The sequence below is a fragment of the Syngnathoides biaculeatus genome, chromosome 4, assembly GCF_019802595.1.
Source record: "Syngnathoides biaculeatus isolate LvHL_M chromosome 4, ASM1980259v1, whole genome shotgun sequence".
In the NCBI taxonomy this organism is placed as follows: domain Eukaryota; kingdom Metazoa; phylum Chordata; class Actinopteri; order Syngnathiformes; family Syngnathidae; genus Syngnathoides; species Syngnathoides biaculeatus.
Genome location: NC_084643.1, coordinates 4,985,614 through 5,007,948, shown reverse-complemented (window position 1 = coordinate 5,007,948; position 22,335 = coordinate 4,985,614). Strand labels below are relative to the sequence as shown.

The 22,335-nt window shown below is 45.6% G+C and overlaps 1 protein-coding gene across 2 annotated transcripts in view; it reads left to right on the top strand.

The window, feature by feature from the left end:
• Positions 1-22,335, top strand: part of sgsm1a (small G protein signaling modulator 1a) — a 65,919-nt gene that overhangs the window by 26,018 nt on the left and 17,566 nt on the right. For both annotated transcript variants that reach the window (XM_061817676.1, XM_061817677.1), the window contains 9 exons: positions 4,895-4,970; positions 13,346-13,508; positions 13,577-13,729; positions 13,868-13,935; positions 16,005-16,150; positions 17,912-18,049; positions 19,959-20,083; positions 21,918-21,985; positions 22,070-22,233. In XM_061817676.1, the coding sequence (XP_061673660.1) occupies positions 4,895-4,970; positions 13,346-13,508; positions 13,577-13,729; positions 13,868-13,935; positions 16,005-16,150; positions 17,912-18,049; positions 19,959-20,083; positions 21,918-21,985; positions 22,070-22,233 (1,101 nt within the window). The remainder of the gene's footprint in view (positions 1-4,894; positions 4,971-13,345; positions 13,509-13,576; positions 13,730-13,867; positions 13,936-16,004; positions 16,151-17,911; positions 18,050-19,958; positions 20,084-21,917; positions 21,986-22,069; positions 22,234-22,335) is intronic.

Genomic DNA, 22,335 nt, shown 5'->3' with positions numbered 1-22,335 from the left:
CAAAACAAAGGGTGTAATCAACCTGAAACATCAGATTGTTCGTTTTACAAAACAGTGTAGGGAAAATGGAGGCTATTTGGAAAAGAGCAAGTACTTCCAAACCGGAAAGTCACTTGGACAAATGTCCCCATCGCACGCATCACAGGCTATCGTATTTTCCGCACTATAAGGCGCACCGAAAAGGCTTTCATTTCCTTAAAAGCCATATAATCAGGTGCGCCTTATATCTGGATCAATATTGCACTTTTCGTGCAGCTCCATCTAGTGGATGCATAACGTAACGCCAGCCTTGACTGTCGCGTCTTTTCAATGCGCCTTATAATGCGGTGCGCCTTATACATGAAAAGGTTTTGAATCAGGCCGTTCATTGAAGGTGCGCCTTATATATGGATCAATATTGCACTTTTCGTGCAGCTCCATCTAGTGGATGCATAACGTAACGCCAGCCTTGACTGTCGCGTCTTTTCAATGCGCCTTATAATGCGGTGCGCCTTATACATGAAAAGGTTTTGAATCAGGCCGTTCATTGAAGGTGCGCCTTATATATGGATCAATATTGCACTTTTCGTGCAGCTCCATCTAGTGGATGCATAACGTAACGCCAGCCTTGACTGTCGCGTCTTTTCAATGCGCCTTATAATGCGGTGCGCCTTATACATGAAAAGGTTTTGAATTAGGCCATTCATTGAGGGTGCGCCTTATAATCAGGTGCGCCTTATATATGGATCAATATTGCACTTTTTGTGCAGCTCCATCTAGTGGATGCATAATGTAACGCCAGCCTCTACTGTAGCGTCTTTTCAATGCGCCTTTTAATGCGCTGCGCCTTATACATGAAAAGGTTTTGAATTAGGCCATTCATAGAAGGTGCGCCTTATATATGGATCAATATTGAGCCTTTCGTACAGCTCCATTTAATAGTTGCGTAACGTAACCCCCACCCTCTACTGTTGCATCTTTTCTATGTGAGTTATAATGCGGTGCGCCTTATATATGAAAAACTTTTGAAATCGGCCGTTCATTGAAGGTGCGCCTCATAGTGCGAAAAGTACGGTACTTTCGGTGGCTTTTCCAGTTTGGAGAATAGTAAAGCCATTCTTGTGTCCAGTGTTGATCGGAACTTTGTCAGATTTTGGGTAATGATGGTCATTTTGACAAAATGTTTTGCACTCGAACAAGTGTTTTAATAATTACCATCGTTTCCGGCCTACAAGCCGCGACTTTTTTCACACGCTTTCAACTCTGCGGCTTATGCGGTGATGCGGCTAATTTGTGCATTTTTTCCTAACGGCCGCAAGGGGGCACTCGATCGGAGAAGGTAAGAGTGAGACCAGTGGAATATATGTGTCGAGGAAGTGACTTTTACCGGTATTTTTTTTTTTTTTCGTTTTGTTTTTTTAGCCGGCCCTGTTAGCGCTGTGCTAGCGTGTTGGTGTTGTGTTACTGCTGTATCTTAGTGATTTTTACCGGTATGTTTTTTTTTTTTAACCGCCCCTGTTAGCACTACTCTAGCGTTAGCGCTGTGCTAGCATGTTGCTGCTGTGTTACTGCTGCGTCTTGGTGATTTTTACCGGTATTTTTTTTTTTTTTTTCAATAGGCCCTGTTAGCGCAGCACTAGCGTTAGCGCTGTGCTACAGTGTTGGTGTTGTGTTACTGCCGTATCTTGATAGTTTTTACCTGTATGTTTTTTTTTTTTTTTTTTTAACCCCGGCTCTGTTAGGGCTGCGCTAGCGTTAGCGCCATCCCAGCTCTGCTGAGTCGCAGAGCTCGCTGGTCAGACTCCGCGCCATTCCGCCCGAAGAACCATCCAAATGTTCAACATTATTTACAGCCAGAGGCTCAAAACCGTATGGAAGTATTCCTCCGTCTTCCCCGAGCCCCGGAGCTTGCTAGCCGGGGAGCCAGCTCACGGCGCCGCCACTCAGCAGAGCTCACGCGATCAACCAATACTGCTATTTCTTCATCAGATGAGGATAAATCCGAGAAATCACCGCTGCGCATAATGGTGTCCCATGTAATCGAGCCTTTGTTGCGGCACGTAACACGTCACATCCGCGCATGTAGGTCGTGTGACTCGCGAAAATGGCGGTCCACCTGAAAATTGTCAATAAAAATCTTCTCAAAACACTTTTAAATGGGAGATGATTTAACATCACATTATCAAGATAGAGTACATATTACATGACCTATTGGATCCTTTGTTACTCCAAACCACCGGAATTTTTCTTGAAGAATGACTTCACTGATACCAGCTTTGGTGAATAAAGAGAACTTTCTTGACAGCTAGCTGTTTTTCGGATCACACGTTGCGACGGTTTGAGCGAGCGTCAGGCACCATAAGACGAAACGGCAAAAAAGATCATAAACCACTGTGTGCCTCTCGGACGGACAAACTGCCAGAATGGCAAATCCGTCCATGTTCAAGCCTCGCGGGGTCTCCTTTCACAGAGGCTGCGGATCCATTTTAAGATGCCCCCAGAGCCTGCGTGCCCACAATCCTTCCCAGCTGTCAGGAGGGGTCCAACTCAAGATTTGAATTTTCACAGTTAAAACAAAATGTGCCGAATTTAGCGCAGTCATTCTGCTTGGAGAAATTGTGCTTAATGGAGTTCTGCTTGGATGAAAGCCTTTCATTTAGCCGACTTACAAGTTGCGTGACATTTATGTCACGTCGTCAAACTATGATTATACTAGTTGGTAATTAGGTTGATGTGAGCCTCAGATGGATTCGGCTCCGTTGGGTTAACAGTAAGCCGCTGCTAGTCGCGTAAATTAATTTCCATGAATTCACAACCCGTAAAAGTGATATTTGTGATCAAGTAATTATTGCCTATATTACTCGTTAAAGACGTGAATACACCACAAACTGTGTTCCCAAAATCCTCAAACATCGCCGATCCTGAAAAACACAGCTAAGCAGCTTCAAGCTAGTATTGAGCTAGCAACCACTTCGTCTCGTAACGGTGGCTACACAACGTTGCAATCACGTGCGCTATGTGTCGGGCGTGTGCGAAGTCTTCCCAAAAAAATTGTTTTTATCGTCTTTCTTGCTGCTATTTTGTGTAGCTTGTGTTCTATGCTTGGACTCTAAAATTAACGGACAAGAGAATGTACCTTTCCGATGGCAATATTAAGCTCCGCCCCCTTAGCCCATGTCCCACAATCTTCCAAAATGGCGATTGAAAAGGACAAGTGTGAAGTAGATTCTCCATCCCGTATTCAAGATAATATTGGGGTGTGTTTTTTGCCAAATGCGTCAGACTTGTCCAAGACGGTTCTACAGAGAGGTCTCAACTATTTCACGCATATGTACACGGAATTAAGATTTTGGACGGAGCAGGACGCAATGTCAGAGTTTTTCAGGCGAAACGTTGGTGATTGATGCAAAAAAAAAAAAAAAAGTTTGACGCCACACAAACTTCATATTGAAATCCAACAGGATCAAATAATGGAATCGTACTGCGCATGTAAAGCAGGGTGAGTAAGTTTTACTTGGAAAGATCGCGAGTAATATATATATTAATGTATTTATTTGTCTTGGCTCGTAGTCGAACTCAGTTTTCTGTCTTAAAAGTCCGATGTGATACAAACAGGCAAATAGACATTTCTCTTGCATGACATCGCGCATTTACGCATCACTAACCTGACTCTTGGGCATAAAACATGACACACTTCGTCCAGCACGTCAGTGATACACTAGCAAAGTGAAAGTTGTTTTCCTGCAATATAATAATTCAATCAAACTCGGAGAAGATACTTCTCCCTCACTTACCTTCGAACATACAGCCTTGTGTTTGTTGATATTGTCCACGTTCAGTTGTACGTGCGCTCTTCCCCGAGCCTTAATCCATCAAAGACACTTCGTCAACTGTGTTTTAGGCTTTGGAAAATGAATCAATCTAGCAGGATATCTTTCATCAGCGTTGCACGTTCCCCAAGTGCATCTGAGGACCATTTTCTTCGTAACATTAACTTTTCCAAGCGCCTGGTACTGACATCCAGTATTGTTTGTGGGACAATTACAGCGAGAGGGGCGTGTCAAGCCAGTGGTTAAGACAAAGCGGCTATCTGATTGGCTATTATTGGACGAGTGATTGACAGGTCGGAAAGGTCCGTTGGTTGGGACTTCTGGAAAACTCACCACGAGCTTTAGGAAGAACGTTTTACTAACTGTGTAATGTGTTGTAAAAAGATGGAACGAAGTGACACGTGCAGGAATAAAATGTGAACTGGCCGGCGCAGAATACATTACGTTGATTGCGGACAGACTCGTTTCGACAGGAAATTATTGACGTTCCGCGCGGCCACTACAACGGCAGAGTGGTGCGAGCACAATAGCACTTTGCGCGGCGATTGATTTATTCGATCTTAACTAATGTTCCTTCGCAGATGTCAGGACAGCGGGGAGGACCTTCCGTCCCCATGACAACCAATTACAAGTATTACCTCGCGAGCGTGCGTATCGGACCTTGTTGCTCGTTTTTTAAGTTACACGAAAGGACGTCTGGAGGCTTTAATGCGCCGCAATCAATCCCCCGCCCGCAAGGTAGGAAAGGGGTTTGACGTAGACTAGAAACATGTTGTCTCCCTTTGACATCCAAATATAACACTTGGATCCTTCGCAACGGTCCTCTGGGTGAGAGCTGGTGACTCATCCAGAAACTTAGCACTCATCCCACTTGGTTTTTGGTCCTTTTAAACTTTTTCCTATGACAGTTCTGTTAATGTGCCTCATTATCCTAGCTTCCCCCTTTTTTTTTTTTTTTTTTAAATTCAAGACACTCCTCTGATTATTCAGAAATATATTCAACAATGCCCCCTTTGAAGATTCTCTGCGTGCGGCTTTGGCATATTAATGAGTGAGTCACGCAGGATCTGCCGTGTCGTTGACAGGTGAAGCAGATTATGGAGGAAGCGGTCACCAGGAAATTTGTTCATGAAGACAGCAGCCATATTGTTTCCCTGTGTGGTGAGTAAGCAAACGTACAGCTGGCGCACGCCCATGCCTGTTTTGGAACGTCGCTCTGTGAACAATACGCCGACGGAAAAGGCGTATCACCGCGCAGACGGTGCTAACGTAATTAACATGAGCCATAAGTAAGCCCATTTATTAATTCAGTGGAAGTCACACACGGCTTGTTCCGGCATGCCGGTCGATGTCTGATTTTTCCATTTCTCCCCACAGAAATAATAATAATAATCAGTCTACCCAAAATCTCCAAGTGTACCTAATTCATGGGTCAAAAAGGTACTCGATAATTCCCAAGTAGGAAAAGTATCGAGGATACTAGAGTAGCATGTTGAAAGTGCGACCCTTAATGGTAAAATTGCATTTTTCTTTTTTACACTGTTTACGTATGAATGGTGTGAAGCACTTTGGGAACTGTAATAGTGCTGAGAAAGTGTGACATACGATTTGTGTGTAGTTTGATCCAGTTCCATCTTATCATTCATCGCAGAAGCTCGATAAACACGGACCAACATTTGCAAACAGAATTTAGCACATTTACTTACGGCAAACTTTAACATCTGTCACGAACCAACTGTGCGCGAGCGAACCCAAATGCAGCACTCCAAGACGAGGACATGATGTTCAGTAAGTTTTATTATAAACAAAAGTTCTGCACGACAACACAGTTCCAAGGAGGCTGGATCCAAAACACAAGAAACAATGTCCGAAAACTATGATGTCATCTAAAGAGCGTAACCAAAACCGTGACTGGGGTATAATGGCGCAGTGGCGGAGTAACCTTGGATGCGGCAAAGCATGCTCAACGGCAAATGCCAGTGACAAAACCCCAACTTAAATACATGGTCTAATCACAGTGCCTCGTGGGAAGCAGCTGCGATAGGTATCATAGATGAAACCGCTCAGAGAGGTGGCCAGGCCACGCCCTTCTTGACCGTCGTCCAACCTTCCACATGACAACATTCACACTGCAAAAACTTAAAAATAAGAAAACTCCCCCCCCCCTTTTTTTTCATTCTTGAAATAATGAGACAAAAGTTTCCCAGTAAACTTTTATTTCTATACTCCACTGGCCTTGTTCTTATTCTTTGATTTTAATTAGTTTTGACTACAAATATTTTATTCTTGGTAAGCGCTAACGCTGTGGTATTGCTAATGCTAACAGGGCCGGTTAAAGTAAAACTTACTAGTAAATATCACTGAGACACGCCAATAACACAGCAGCAACACGCTAGCGCAGCGCTAACAGGCCCGGTAAAAGTCACTTCCTCGGCACAAATGTTCCACCTCACATATTACGTTCGAGTACCTCCTTGCGGCCGTTAGAAAAAATGCACAAATTCGCCGCATAAAGCGCACGGTTGAAAGCATGTGGAAAAAGGTGCGGCTTGTAGGCCGGAAGTTACGGTAAATTTTTGATTTTATTAAATAAACACTCGCAGTGCCTTCTCCGTCGAAAACAAGACAGGCCCCTGACTAATGTTATAATGGCCCCTGAGATTCCTCTCCACTCTTTGGTTGGAGTGCTTCCCGCGAAAAGGGCTCCTTCTCATCGCAAATGACAAATCTGTCGCACTTGTCTATGTTAGTGAAACACCAGATGGTTTGTAAACACCTTTTCCCCTCAGTCTTGTCACTTTCTGCTGCAATAATTTCATTTAAAAAATTGTTTTTAATACATACGGTAGAAACAAATGTGAAGTAATACTAGTGAATACTATTAATAGCCATGCAGAAAAGTATCGGTATTTTCAATAGTTGGTTTTTCAACGTGTGGGTGTCTTCAAGTCTCAAAAACTGGAAAATTACTGGCGATAATACTCTTTATATGAATGAAGTTTATCTGTGAATATAGTTTTATGTACAGCTATCAAGATGAGATTTTAGGTAGCATAAGACAGCTGTTTTTGCCTAAAATAAACTTTTTTTTATGCAGCATTTTTGCAATCGTGTCGGTGTCCAACCCGTGGCATTTAATTTTTTTTTTTTTTTTTTCCCGCACACCAAATGGTGGCAATGAAGCACGATATTATTATAGCATGTGAGAAAAACACTGCCCACGTGCAAGGCACGCTTGGCAGCTGTGTGTGGCTCAGACCAAACAATATTTATTTGTGGAGTTCACATCAGTTTGCACACACTGATATTCGTGCGACGCTAAAACGACAACAAGAAATAAAAATCCCAAGAGAACGCAAAAGAGATGACCAATTGTTCACGCCTGTAATCGTGAATCATTTTTCGCCGTTGCTCTCAAGACGCCGCGCTAAAGGTTTTTCTGGCATCTTAGCTCGCATTGCGCGACGACGGTAAATGTTAATTTGTCTGATTTCCCCCCAACAGATGTCAGAACAGTTCCGACTCTCTGAAGCTGCGGACACTGTGACATTTCATTCGATTGAACCTTTTATTCCGCACCGACGAGCATCGTTGCGCCTGAGGGAAAATCAAAATGAGATCAAATTGCTCGAAAGACAGAAGGTTTTGCTGCAAATTGTGAGAAAAAAGAAGGGAATGCCCAATTAAATCTCCAGTACTTTTTCGTGTGAAGAGCGTGGGTACCGTAATTCCCGGCCTACAGAGCGCACCTGGTTATAAGCCTCACCCAGGAAATACCATTTGCTACATACGTACGCTGCGGCTGTGTAAAAGCCGCAAGTGCCCACATTGAAACCCATGTTGAAAAGCGAGATAATTACAAAGAAAGACGGTAGACAGAGAGTTTGACGCTAGCGCCACCGCGCTAATGCTAATGCTAGCGCCGTCACACTAACGCTAGCACCGCCACGCTAACAGGACCGGTTAAAAAAAGCATACCAGTAAAAATCAGAGACACGGCAGTAACATGCTAGCGCAGCGCTAACATGGCCGGACTGATAAAAGTCACTTCCTTGGCAAATATATTCCACCGGTCTCACTATCACGCTAGTGCTAACGCTATCGCCATGCTAGCGCTAACGCTAACAGGGCCGGTTAAAACAAAACTTACTGGTAAATATCACTGAGACACGCCAGTAACACAGCTGCAACACGCTAGCACAGCGCTAACGCCAGCGCAGCGCTAACAGTGCCGTTAAAAGTCACTTCGTCGGCACATACATTCCACCGGTCTCATTCTTACCTTTTCCGCTCGAGTCCCCATTTGCGACCGTTAGAAAAAAAATGCACAAATTAGCCGCATCGCCGCATAAACCGCAGGGTTGAAAAGTGTGTGGGGAAAAAAGTCGCGGCTTATAGGGCCGGTTGAAATAAAACTTACCACGAAATATCACTGAGACACGCCAATAACACAGCAGCACAGCTAACGCTAGGGCAGCGCTAACAGGGCCGGACCGGTAAAAGTCATTCTCTCGGCACATATATTCCACCGGTCTCACTCTTACCTTTTCCCTTCGAGTGCCCCCTTTGCGGCTGTTCGAAAAAAATGCACAAATTAGCCGCATCACTGCATAAACGAAAAAAGTATCGGCTTATAGGGCTGGTTAAAATAAAATTCCCAGTAACTATCACTGAGACACACCAATAACACAGCAGCAACTGGCTGGCACAGGGCTAACGCTAGCGCAGCGCTAACAGGGTCAGTAAAGGTAGCACAGCAGCAACACACTAGCACAGCGCTAATACTAGTGCAGCGCTAGCAGGGCCAGTAAAAGTAACTTCCTCGTCTCATATATTCCACTTTACCTTTTCCGCTCGAGTGCCCCCTTTGCGGCCGTTAGAAAAAATGCACAAATTAGCCACATCACCGCATAAACCGCAGGGTTGAAAGCGTGTGGGGGGAAAAAAAGTCGCGGCTTAAATAAAACTTCCCAGTAAATATCACTGAGACACGCCATTAACAGAGCAGCTAACAGGGCCAGTAAAAGTCACTTCCTCGGCTTATATATTCCACTTTACCGCTTCCGCTCAAGTGGCTCCTTGCAGCTGTTAGAAAAAAATGCACAAATTAGCCGCATCCCAGCATAAACCGCAGGTTTGAAAGCGTGTGGGGGGGAAAAAAGTCGCGGCTCATAGGCCGGGAATTTAGGTAATTGTCTTTTTTTTTTTATTTTAAATCGCGAGATGTAAAACTAACCTCAGTGCAGGCAAATTACTCTTTTTAGAGTTTAGCTAGTGCTCATGTAAATATGCTGTCACGTACGACACGGATTTGATTCAAATATGATTGAGCGTCTCCTTTTACACACCGCCATATTGTGTTCAATATTTAATGCGGTAGGTTTTGTGTTTAATGGGGCGCGCACGGGAGAGTCTCATCAGGTTTCTCTGCAGTCCGTAACGACGATATCCACTGGATCTTTTAAAAGCCGAACCGGTCAGTCGGAGGAGAGTGTTTTCTTCCCCCGTCGTTGATATTAATCATTGGACACTAAACAGCTCACAAAATCCCCCCTTCTCCCTCCTCCCCCGTTTGCCTTGGGGGGGGGGGGTGTCTCAGCCGGCCCCTCCGGGGAGCAATTAGCCTGCAGCCCCGTGGCGACTTTGATGAGCTGCCGCGCAAAGTCAGAAGCATTCAGACGGAGTGGGGAGAGCGCAGCCTGAACATAAATGATGTGACTGGTGTTAAATGGCGCGCGGTTCAATTATTGAGGCCTCGCATAATCGATAAGTCGGTCGTTCTGCTTCTGGGCTGGGAAATTTTAGTATCTGCAATATGTTTATCTCTTGCAGAACATACAAGTGAGATTAAGTGTACACGCGCTATTTCCAGGTTTTCAAAATTCTTTTTTTTCACCAGTAATGTGATCTACAACCTTTATAATCCATCCATTTTCTTAGCCGCTTATCCTCACGAGGGTCAGGGGAGTGCCGAAGCCTACCCCCCAGCGATCATAGTGCTGGAGGCAGGGTACATCCTGAACCGGTCGCCAGCCAATCACAGGGCACACCGAGACAATCAGCCGCACTTACAATCACACCTAGGGGCAATTTAGAGTGTCCAATTCATGTTGGGTGTTTTTGGGATGTGGGAGGAAACCGAAGTGCCTGGAGAAAACCCACGCAGGGACGGGGACAACATGCAAACTCCACACAGGCAGGTCCGGGGTTGAACCTGCGACCTCCGAACTGTGAGGGCGCCGTGCCGCCATCATCATATCATCCATTTTTTTTTTTTCCCCAAGTAAAAATAAACAACCGCGATCATGTGTTTGCACTCTTCTAACTTGGATGTGGCTGTGTTCAGAATTCACACATTCAACTCATAACCAATATTAAACTCATATTAATTCAGGATGTACACAACTGCCACCATTGAAAGAATACATTTTTTCTTTCTATTTGCAACGATTGCTTCCTCGCAGAGACTTGAAGGTTTTGCGCCAACAGCGGCTGTTATTTCAAACTGTTCATCATTTCTTCCTTTAATTTCTTAGCTAGATTCGGTCGTACATAAAGTAATCTCCAAAACGTGTTTAAAAATAAAAAAAAAAATGTGATGGGTCAATAAAACCAATGGAGAACATTTGGGCCCAAAAGGTCCGTTTGCTACAAACACAACACTGCTAAACACCCCAAAAAAAGACCAACTCGACAGTGACGCATTCTTTGGTTGGCATCGTCCTTTGGGGCTGTTTTCCTTGAGCTGAAAATATTCATAATTCTCTATTTTCTAAGCAAGATGGAGGAATTATGAACAGTTGGAAAGACCACTCAGTGGAACTGTAAAACGTTCAGGCTTCTGCTGGAAAGGATCCATCCATCCTTTTTCTTAGCCGCTTATCCTCACGAGGGTCGCGGGAGTGCTGGATTCTATCTGGAGGCGGGGTACACCCTGAACTGGTCGCCAGCCAATCGCAGGGCACACCGAGACAATCAGCCGCACTCACAATCACACCTACGGGCAATTTAGAGTGTCCAATTCATGTTTGCATGTTTTTGAGTTGTGGGAAGAAACCGGAGTGCCCGGAGAAAACCCACGCAGGCACGCTGAGAACATGCTAACTCCACACAGGCAGGTCCGGGATTGAACCCGGGTCCTCAGAACTGTGACACCAACGCTTTTCCAGGTGAGGCACCGTGCCGCCTGCTGAAAAGCAATAAAAATGTATTTTCTGTTTACGTGACGTTGAAAGTGATTTCTGTTCTTTCTCCAAGGACAGTCGGCGCAGATGATGATTAATTAATTTGATTTTTCACAAAGGATTACATTTTATGAGTTGTCTTCTTCTGATAATGGTTATGTGAAAATATCAGCACAAGGAAGTCGCGAATAAAACGAATTGAGGAAGAAACAACGAAGGAAGATGCGTTTTTTGTTTATTGTAAGAAACCGAAAGTTCGATTGGCAACGGCGAAGTCGAAAACCTCGCTCGACGGTTTTGTCAAATGCGCTTTCGGCTATTGCGCCGTTTACAGAGCGGCGGGACGCAGGAGATGAGACGGCTTTTGTTTGAAGGAGTCACGACGGCGGAAGCGGCGGATCGCGACGGCGAGGGGCCTCGGCCGCCGGCCCCTCCCTCCCGTGAGCTCAAACGGGGGTTGCCAAGGCGACCGCGGCCTCGTGCGAACGGAGAGGCGCAGGATCGGCCCCGAAGAGGACGCAAATGTCAACACGGCTGCCGGCGCCGACACGGAGGGCGGACATCTTTTGTGCTCATTCTCGGAATTGTGCAATCTGCGGCTTCAACTTTTCGAAAGTGCCTGAATTTTCTTTGTATTTGTTTACACTGATAATCGCAGTATATCATTGTGCATGGTCTGTTTTCTGACCCGCTTATCCTCACGAGGGTCACGGGATTGCTGGAGCCTGTCCCTGCTATCATGGGGCAGGAGGCGGGGTACATCTTGAACTGGTTGCGAGCTAATCCCGGGGCACATGGAGACAAACAGCAGCACTCACAATCGGACCTACGGGCAATTTAGAGTGTCCAATTAATCTGGCATGTTTTTGGGATGTGGGAGGAAACCGGAGTGCCCGTGCAGGCACGGGGAGAACATAAAAACACCACACAGGCAGGTCCGGGGTCGAACCCGGGTCCTCAGAACTGCACTCACAATCTCACCTAGGGGCAATTTAGAGTGTCCAATTGGAACCTCAGTCCTCAGAACAGTGAGGGCATCCCATCCATTGTGCGTAGTATAAACTAAAAATGGAAAAATAATGAAAAGCAGTGAGTTTCCCTGCTAAAAAATTTCTATAGAAATCTATAGAATTTGTACACAACAACTTGTTCTATCGAACTTTGGTGATTTCCTATCGAATTTCTACAGAACAAGAGAATTTCTATAGGATTGGGCCCTAAAGTTCTATAGTTCTTTAGAAATGTTCTGTAGAAAATTTTTAGCAGGGTTACTTGTTTGTAGTAAGTCATGCAGTTTTTAAAAAATGTATCGTAATACAGTAGCACACTTGGTTATAAGCCTCGGTACACTGAAAGAGGCATCACCGGCGCTAGCGTTAGCACGGTGTTAGCATTAAACTCTTTCTGTATACCGAGGCTTATAACAGGGTGCGCTAACGCTAGTGCCGCATCACCTCATAAACCGGAGGGTTGAAAGCGTGTGGGGGGGAAAAAAAAGTCGGTATATGGAAGTAAATATGTGCCACTAGGATTTGAATTAAAAATGCCACTGAAAATTTGATGTATTTTTCTATCCATAATTTGACTACATTTTAAAATTCACATTTGTTCTTTCAAAGTGATCACATTTCCAATAGCTGTATTTCGGTTGAACTTTTCAATGTTAACAAATTCGGCATATATAAAAAAAATAATAATCATCTTTTCAAAATTCAAACGCAATATTTTCAGTCTCCTGGGTAAAATTTGCCGTCTGAAATTCGACGTCTAATTTCAGTGGAAAACGTGGAGGGTTACTCCAGTTCACAGACGTGAGTAAAGGATGTCAGAACCCAACACGCAGCCAATCCAGTTCCGCTTTCTATGTCACGTGACATCTCTTTGAAATAACAATGTGAATATAAAAATGTAGTCAAAATGTGTATTGTAAAAATTATAGAATAAAAATTTTCAGTGGCATTTTTAATTCAAATCCTCGTGGTACATAATTACTTCCATATATGTACGTTGGGTGGCACGGTGGATCGGTTGGTAAAGCGTTGGCCTTACAGTTCTGAGGACCCAGGTTCAATTCCCGACCCACCTGTGTGGACTTTGCATGTTTCCTCCCACATCCCCAAAACATGTGACATTAATTGGAAACTCTAAATTGCCCCAAGGTGTGATTGTGGGTGTGGCTGTTTGTTTTTATGTGCCCTGCGATTGGCCGGCAACCGGTCCAGGGTGTACCCTGCCTCCTACCCGTTGACAGCTGGGATAGGCTCCAGCACGTCTGCGACACTCGTGAGGATAAGCGACTGAGAAAATGGATGCATGTTTTTTTTTTTTTTTTTTTTTTTCCTTCCCAACCAGCGGCGGTGGAGGCATGCGTTTTGCACGGGCTGAAGCGGCGAGCGTCGGGCTTTCTCCGAAGCAACAAAATAGCCGCCCTGTTCACGAAGGTGGGCAAGAGCTTCGCCCCGGCCGAGGAGCTGTGCAAGAAGGCCCAGGAACTGGAGCAGATCATCGAGACCAAGTGAGCGCGGAGCGGAACAACCCACCCGCGTTCCGCCTCTTGACGCTCTGGTGACGTCCCCCTTGCAGACGGAGCCAAAGCCTGCAAAGCCAGGACAGCCTGCGCCGGATGCCTCGGCTCCCCAGCCTCACTCCCAAGGCCATGAAGAACTTGTGGATCCGGACGGCTCTTTTCGAGAAGGTGCTGGATAAGATTGTCCTCTTCCTGGTGGAAAACAGCAGGTGCTCTCGCAAAGTGTGAAATGTCACCTTTGTTCATCTTTCCGTGCGTGTGTGAGAGTTTTGGGGGAACTCTCCGTCCTCCCCACCCATCCACCCGCCCGCCCGTCTGATCCGGTTCCCATTTATCGTCTCTTCCAGTAAATATTACGAGAAGGAGGCTGTCCTGATGGACCCCGTCGACGGACCCATCCTCGCTTCTTTGCTGGGTAATTCGGGACTTCGTGAGCGAGCTTTTACAGGGGTTGAAAGTGTGGCATTTCGGTGGTCATAGCAGCTGAGTTCAAACTCAAAGCTTTTTTTGTGTTCCTTTTCATGTTAATTGTACCTCTGCTCAAGCCTAAAAGTGTTGTGTTCGCCGCAGCAGGGACTTTAATTTTAGATTTCATCAGATGTGGATATTAAATAAGAATCAAATGAAATCCAATACACAGGCTGTCATGATTATAAAAATAATACTGTGTTTTGGTACTATAAGAGAGTTATCCATCTATTCATACATTTTCTTAGACGCTTATCCTCACAGGGGTCGCGGGTTTCCATATCTATCCCACACAAATGTTTCAAATCGTCACACCAATTTAAATGTCACTCAAGGACAACCTAAGGAAATTTTTAAAAATGCACTTTTCAAATGACAATTCAGTTTAGCTATCCATCCATGCATTTTTTTAGCCACTTATCCTCACAAGGGTCGCGGGTTTCCACATCTATCCCACACAAATGTTTCAAATCGTCACACCAAATAAAATATCACTCAAGGACAACCAAAGGAAATTTGAAAAATGCAGTTTTCAAATGAGAATTAGGTTTTACCATCCATTTTCTTAGCCGCTTATCCTCACAAGTGTCGCCGGTTTCCATATCTATCCCACATAAATGTTTCAAATCATCACACCAATTTAAATATTACTCAAGGACAACCTAAGGAAATTTAAAAGAATGCAGTTTTCAAATGACAATTCAGTTTAGCCATCCATCCATCCATCCATCCGTTTTCTTAGCCGCTTATCCTCACAAGAGTCACAGGTTTCCACATCTATCCGATTCAAATCCTCATACCAATTTAAATATCACTAAAGGACAACCTAAGGAAATTTAAAAAAAAAAATGCAGTTTTCAAATGACAATTCAGTTTATCCATCCATCCATCTATTTTCTTAGCCGCTTATCCTCACAAGGGTCACGGGAGTGCTGGAGCCCACCCTAGTTGTCAACGGGCAGGAGGCGCGGTACACCCAGAACTAGTTGCCAGCCAATCACAGGGCACACAGAGACAGACAAGAGTCACACTCACAATCACACCTAGGGGCAATTTAGAGTGTCCAAGTAAGGTTGCATGTTTTTGGGATGTGGGGCGAAACCGGAAACCCACGCAGGCACGGGGAGAACATGCAAACTCCACACAGGTGGGTCCGGGATTGAACACAGGACCTCAGATTGAAATTCAGTAAATATGACCTCCTAATCCTGCAACTTCAACAAAAAAACGATCTTCAGTTCTTTACAACCTATCGCATTTTTGAAACTCACTTGTGCGTAATATAGTGCCGTAATTCCCGGCCTACAGAGCGCACCTGGTTATAAGCCTCACCCAGTAAATTTTTAAAGGAAATAACATTTGGTACAAACATACGTCGCAGCTGTGTAAATGCCGCAAGTGTCCACGTTTGAAACCCACATTGAAACACGAGATATTTACAAAGAAAGACGGTACACAGAGAGTCTAACGCTAACACTAGCGCCGCACTAACGCTAATTCTCGCGCCGCGCTAACAGTGCCTGTTAAAAAAAAAAAACATACCAGTGAAAATCACTAAGACACGACGGTAACATGCTAGCGCAGCACTAACAGGGCCGGACCGGTAAAAGTCACTTCCTCGGCACATATATTCCACCGGGGTGGGGATGCACAAATTAGCCGCATCGCCGCATATGCCGCTGGGTTGAAAGTGTGTGGAAAAAAGTCACGTCTCATAGGCCGGAAATTATGATAATTTGTTTCATTCTAATTACTGGTATGTTACTCTTAACATGTGATGCATTGAAAATGATCCTCACTATCATTTGCATCTGGGAAAAAGATCATTTGCATAATAACTTGGAAAGCAGTGCATTATCCTCAGAGGCATAAATTGTGCACCGTTCTTATAGTCTCTCTTCTTTGGTTTTACGGGCGGAGCTCAGGAAACGTGTATTTGTACTGTGCTCGAGCTTCGGATGCAGGAGATTTTTCCAGCCGTTGTCCTGCTGTAACTGTGAAACCTCCGTGCGACAGTGGGACCTTGCGCTTTGGAGTATACGAAGATGAAGACCGCCGACCACTTCTGGACCGACCCCTCGGCCGACGAGTTGGTGCAAAGGCATCGCATCCACAGCGCTCACTGCAGGCAGGACTCGCCCACCAAGAGGCCCGCGTTGTGTGTACGTTTCCCCTTCAACGACACCGGTTTGCATCGAAATGGCGCTTTAAAGGTCAAGTGTCATCCCTATAAACATTCTAAAATGGATATTTAATGGAAAATACATATAACATTATTCAGAGCGCGTATGCGCAAAGTTGCAGGAGTGTCATCCAAGTGGTCGCCATATTGGCTGCATCCTCTGTCCGTGATGTCACCCGGACATTCGCCAATGAAAAGACGCGGTGCGCCCTAACTATGGGACACCAACACGCCCCTTCTGTCACGGAAGCTCTTTTCGAAGAACAGAACGTCTCACAACCGAGTGAAATGATCGGGGCAATATTAACTTAGCGTTTTGAGCCATATTTAGATGATATGCGATCCCCCTCCGATCCACTCCTGCGGTGGAGATGAGCCATCGCGGCCCAGCGCCGCGACGAGTCACCCCAGCCGACAAGGCCGGCAGCGACGAGCCTCCCCGGTTGACAAGGCCGGGAAGGCCGCCGGCTTTGTCGGCCGGGGTGGCTCACTTTCGCCGGCGAGCCGGGCCGCTTTACGGCGTCGTCGTCGCTCGCGGCCGTGTGCGCCATAAACAATTGTTTATCGCTGCCGCCACCGGCGGTGTTGTTCATCACGGACGACGACGGCGGCGGCTATGAACAACCCTGTCGGCAATGTTTCACCCAGCCGCGTGCGATGACAACACCGTAAAGCGGCCCAGCTCGGCGGCGAAAATGAGCCACCCCGGCCGACAAAGCCGGTATGAACTCATCCGTTTTTTCACCGCAAAACACGACGTGTATGACTTTTTTGTAACTCCCGCCGTGAAAATCCTCTCAAGGGATTTGCTTTCGAGAAGAAGCAGGAAGTGACGTTATCAGCAGGAGCCCACTCAGGTGGCCTCGGGAAGGTAGCTCGTTGTTCCTTCGCGTTGGCCAAAATGGCGGCTCGTTGTATGGCTGGATATTGTTCGAACACTCGGGAGGATGGATTTACTCTTCATATGTTTCCAAAAGACCCGGTTCGTCGTGAAAAATGGATGGATGAGACCTTTGTGGGTTCCAAATGACAGGTCGGCGTGTATACAGCTGCTAAAAAAAAAATAATGGTTTTGGCGCGGGGACGTAATCCTCTCAGAACGTAACAAAAGATCCGTGTACGTAAGTCAGGGGTGCTAAACGTGTCGATGCGCCGCGTCCGCCGATCACGGCTTGGGCCGGGGTGGCTCTTCGTGGTCGCTTTACGCCGTTGTCGTCCCTCGCAGCTGAGTACGCTACATACTATCATACATACGGTCTGCGAGAGTTAGAAGTGATCCGCATATCATCTAAATATGGCTGGAAACGATAGGGTAATATCACCCTGGTCACCTCACTCGATCCTGAGAGCTTTTTTCTCAGAAGCGCGTCGGAAAACCCGAAAATCTCTCTTGTTCCTCTCCCATAGCGGGTGCCGCTACGTGTTTTATACGGCGAATGTCCCAGTGTGACATCTGTTGATGACATTGCAGCCAATATGGCCGCCACCGGGATGTCGAGTGAGACTTTCGCAACACGGATGACGCGCTCTCCGCTCATATTAATTTTTTTGGTACAGACATTGAAGAGAATAATCGTATATGTATTCTTCATGACAATATCTACTTTAGAATGTTTATAAGTATGTCTGTGGCCCTTTAAAAAATATGACTTTCATTCCCACACCACACCCACACACCAGGTAAATGAAACGTTCTCCGCACACGTAGCGTGATGCTGCTCTTTTGGAATTAATATTGCAGATCCAGAAGCGTCACTCCAGCAGCAGCATGGACGAGCGGCCTTCCCCCTCGCCGTCGGCACGCGACTACGTCGAGTCGCTGCATCAGAACAACAGGGCGACGCTGCTGTTCGGCAAAAACAACGTCCTCGTTCAGCCGGTAAGTCTTTAGTTAAAAAAAAAATATATATATATATATATATATACATATACACTACGCGAGCTAAGCCAAAATTATTAAACAGACTTTGCAAGATATGCGTATGTAATATATGTACTGAACATGCTTTTAGATCAATTCCAAAAGTAGGACTGCAGGATATCGGAGAGAAATGACGTTGCGATTTTTCTCAAATCTTAAATATGCAGTATATTACGTTGTAATAACTCATATTTTACATTTTCTACATTCTTCTAAAAATGAACTGCCGGTAGTTCACTTCCTGTATTTTTTTTCCTCAATATGTTGGGCGTTGGGCTCACAGTTCTGAGGTCCCGGGTTCGATCCCGCCCCCGCCTGTGTGGACTTTGCATGTTTTTTGCCGTGCCTGCGTGGGTTTTCTCCGGGTACTCCGGTTTCATCCCACATCCATAATACGTGCAACATTAATTGGACAAATTAATAATAAATAAATTGCCGGTAGGTGTGATTGTGAGTGTGGCTGTCTTAATTGGCTGGAAACCAGTTGAGGGTGTACACCACCTCCTGGCCGTTGACAGCTGGGATAGACTCCGGCACTCCTGTGACCCTTGTGTGGATAAGCAGCAAAGAAAATGGATGGATGGATGTTGCGGCTGGGCTCGTGCTCTAAAAATGCTGGCATTTATTTAATTTCCCCGCTTCGGTCCACACGAGTAGCTGGCTGCAGCTTTTTCCTTACAACGATGAAAAAAATGGAATTAGCTTTTGTCCTTTATGCGCAAAAAAATAATATCAAAATAAAATAAACACGCACTGCAGAATGACAGGAATGATGGTGAAAGAAGCGTAATATCTTTGCATTCCTCGCAGCTCTGGCTGACCGCATTAACAAAATAATTAATGTATTCTTCCATCCATCCATTTTCTTCACCGCTTATCCTCACGAGGGTCGCGAGGCGTGCTGGAGCCTCATCAGAGTGTGATCGCACAGTCTTTTAACGAAAGCATTCTGATCCAAGTTTTCCTTGGAATCCATTTTCACAACGATGTGCTATACTCGGCAGCATGGTGGCTCAGCTGGTGAAGCGTTGGTCTCACAGTTCTGAGGACCCGGGTTCGATCCCAGCCCCGCCTGTGTGGAATTTGCATGTTCTCCTCCGTGCCTGCGTGGATTTTCTCCGGGCACTCCGATTTCAAAAACATGCGACAAAGATGTTTCCCATTACAATGAATGGAAAAAGAAATAATCTGTGCCAAGCCGAAAAAAATACGCTATTTAAAGCATTTTTAAAAAGTTTTTCCTGATAATAAAGTGAATACTAGACATACATGTATAGTTTAAATACTAATAAATAATAAAATAATTTAAGAAATCTTTTTTTTTTTTTTTTTTTTTTTGCATGTTTCCCCCGTGCCTGCGTGGGTTTTCTCTAGGCGCCCCGGTTTCCTCCCACATCCCCAAAACACGCAACATTAATTGGACACTCTAAATTGCCCCTAGGTGCGATTGCGAGTGCGACTGTTTGTCTCTAAGTGCCCTCCGATTGGTCGGCGACCAGTTCAGGGTGTACCCCGCCTCCTGCCTGTTGACCCTTGTGAGGATAAGCGGCGAAGAAAATTGATTGATGGATGTACGATAGTGTATTCCATATTGTACTCCCAATTACGCAGCGTCCCCGAACACACCTCGCGATAGTGTATTCCATATTGTACTCCCAATTACGCAGCGTCCCCCGAACGCACCTCGCGATACTGTATTCCATATTGTTCTCCCAATTACGCAGCGTCCCCGAACGCACCTCGCGCACTCACGCAGCTGGCTCGACCGACCACTTTGTTTCATTCCGAATAGCGAAAATAGGAAAATCAGCCGGTCATTTTTAATATTCGAGTTGATTCACTGCTCCCATCCATGTGTCTGTCGCAGAGGGACGACATGGAGGCCATCCCGGGCTACCTCTCGCTGCATCAGACGGCCGACCTCATGACACTGAAGTGGACGCCCAATCAGCTCATGAACGGCTCCGTCGGCGACCTGGACTACGAACGAAGGTGACGACGCGGTCCCGGCGCGTGTTTACGTATGTTCGACGTCGGTGTTTTTGGGAGAGAAATAAAGCCGGGACGTGAGATTACTCTGCTGTTAGTGTAACACTTGAACACTTTGGCGTTTTTCAATTATTCAGTGCGTGTGTGTGTCTGACGGGGACTCTGAATGCAGCGTAAACACAGCTCATGTAATCAGGCTTATTTCCAGCATACAGGCGGCCTGCAGGTGGTTTTATTGACTGAGACGCCGTCAGACCGCCAGCAGTTATCATCAGCTCATTATGTATGGAGCTTGTGCACCTACGTCATCAAATCACATCACTGGCCAGAAGTGTCGGTCAAGCAAAGCAGTGCTCAATGCTAAGTCGGTTGTAGACGACTCGGAAATATGTCTTGTAGCACGTTGCCCAGAGTTTTCTCCGATACCGTTCACCTACGTCATCAAATCACGCGACTTTTGTTTACCTCGCCATATTGCCGGTCAAGCTCGACATTGCTTAATGCTAAGTCGGTTGGAGACGACTCGGAAATATGTCTTGTAGCACGTCGCCCAGAGTTTTCTCCGATACCGTTCACCTACGTCATCAAATCACGCGACTTTTGTTTACCTCGCCATATTGCCGGTCAAGCTCGACATTGCTTAATGCTAAGTCGGTTGGAGACGACACGGAAATATGTCTTGTAGCACGATGTCCGGAGTCTTGTCCGATGCCATCAGACTTTTAGAAGGTGATAATAAACGAAGGTACGTGGAAAAATGAGAGACACTTGGCATGGAGGACCCGTATTTAATACCAAAGTCGATGTTTTCACCGATAAGAAATTGGACTGTTAACCCACTTCCGGTTGTCTTGGACAACTGGATCTACACGTGGATCTGGTGAGTAAGTCGTCGAGATTTACACTGAAAAGTTTGAAAGCATTGAAAAGTCTGGACGCATACAAATACTTCGTTGCTGGATCTGTTTTCAATCAAGAATAAATCCCACATGGCGATGGAGCCACTCAGATTTTTTTCAATACAAATACCAATATTTAAATCAATGACTCCTAGTTTTACACAAACTCGGATTCATTAACCATTATGTTAAAAAAAACAAAAAACACAGCGAGTCGGCTCCTCCATACACGGAAGCGAGTTGCGGCCACACATTTACCTACGTAAACCGCTGTGTGACCGACGGTTTTTCTTTTTTTAAATACGCATTGGACTCATTTGATAACAATGCCTATGAACAACAACATCAAAAAAGGTTTAAAAAGGGGTGAGGTTTACCAAAGTTTATCGTTTGGCCGCAACACGCTTCCGTGTACGTTGGAGACGACTCCCTGTAGTTTTTTTTTTTTTAAACGCATTGTTCTTAAATGAACCAACTTTGCAATATAATAATATAAAATATATTATAAAATATAATAATAATTATAATGTATGTTCGACGTCGGTGTTTTTGGGAGAGAAATAAAGCCGGGACGCGAGATTACTCTGCTGTTAGTGTAACACTTGAACACTTTGGCGTTTTTCAATTATTCAGTGCGTGTGTGTGTCTGACGGGGACTCTGAATGCAGCGTAAACACAGCTCATGTAATCAGGCTTATTTCCAGCATACAGGCGGCCTGCAGGTGGTTTTATTGACTGAGACGCCGTCAGACCAACCGGCAAACCTTGTAATATCCGTGTGTTTATGCATGCGGCTGGCTTCTTTTAGTAAGAAGGTTTGATTACCGGGCTTAGCTTATCTCTTCGGCTCGGGTTTAATTTGAATGTAAAATAACTGCGCGGATTTGTCGCTGCGGTCGCCGGACGAGTCTCTGTGGTTTTTTGTTTATTTTTTGCAGCGTGTACTGGGACTACGCCATGACGATCCCGCTCGAAGAGATCGTGTACCTGCACTGCCATCAGCAAGGTGAGGGCGGGGAAACCCGAGAATCGTTTCCCGTTTGTTTTTGGTGGTGAAGCGCGAGGATGAAAGGTGAAATTTCTCCTGCAGTGGACAGCGGGGGGACGGTGGTGCTGGTGAGTCAAGACGGCATCCAGAGGCCCCCGCTTCGCTTCCCCAAGGGAGGCCACCTGCTCCAGTTCCTCTCGTGCCTAGAAAACGGTCTCCTTCCGCACGGCCAGCTGGATCCTCCTCTCTGGTCTCAGAGGGGAAAGGTCAGCACCTGGGGTCATCCCTCACGAGGCACCCAAACGATCGTGTCAGCCATTCTTGCGGAGAAACAGCACTTGCGCGTTTTTTTTTAATCGGATCGGTGA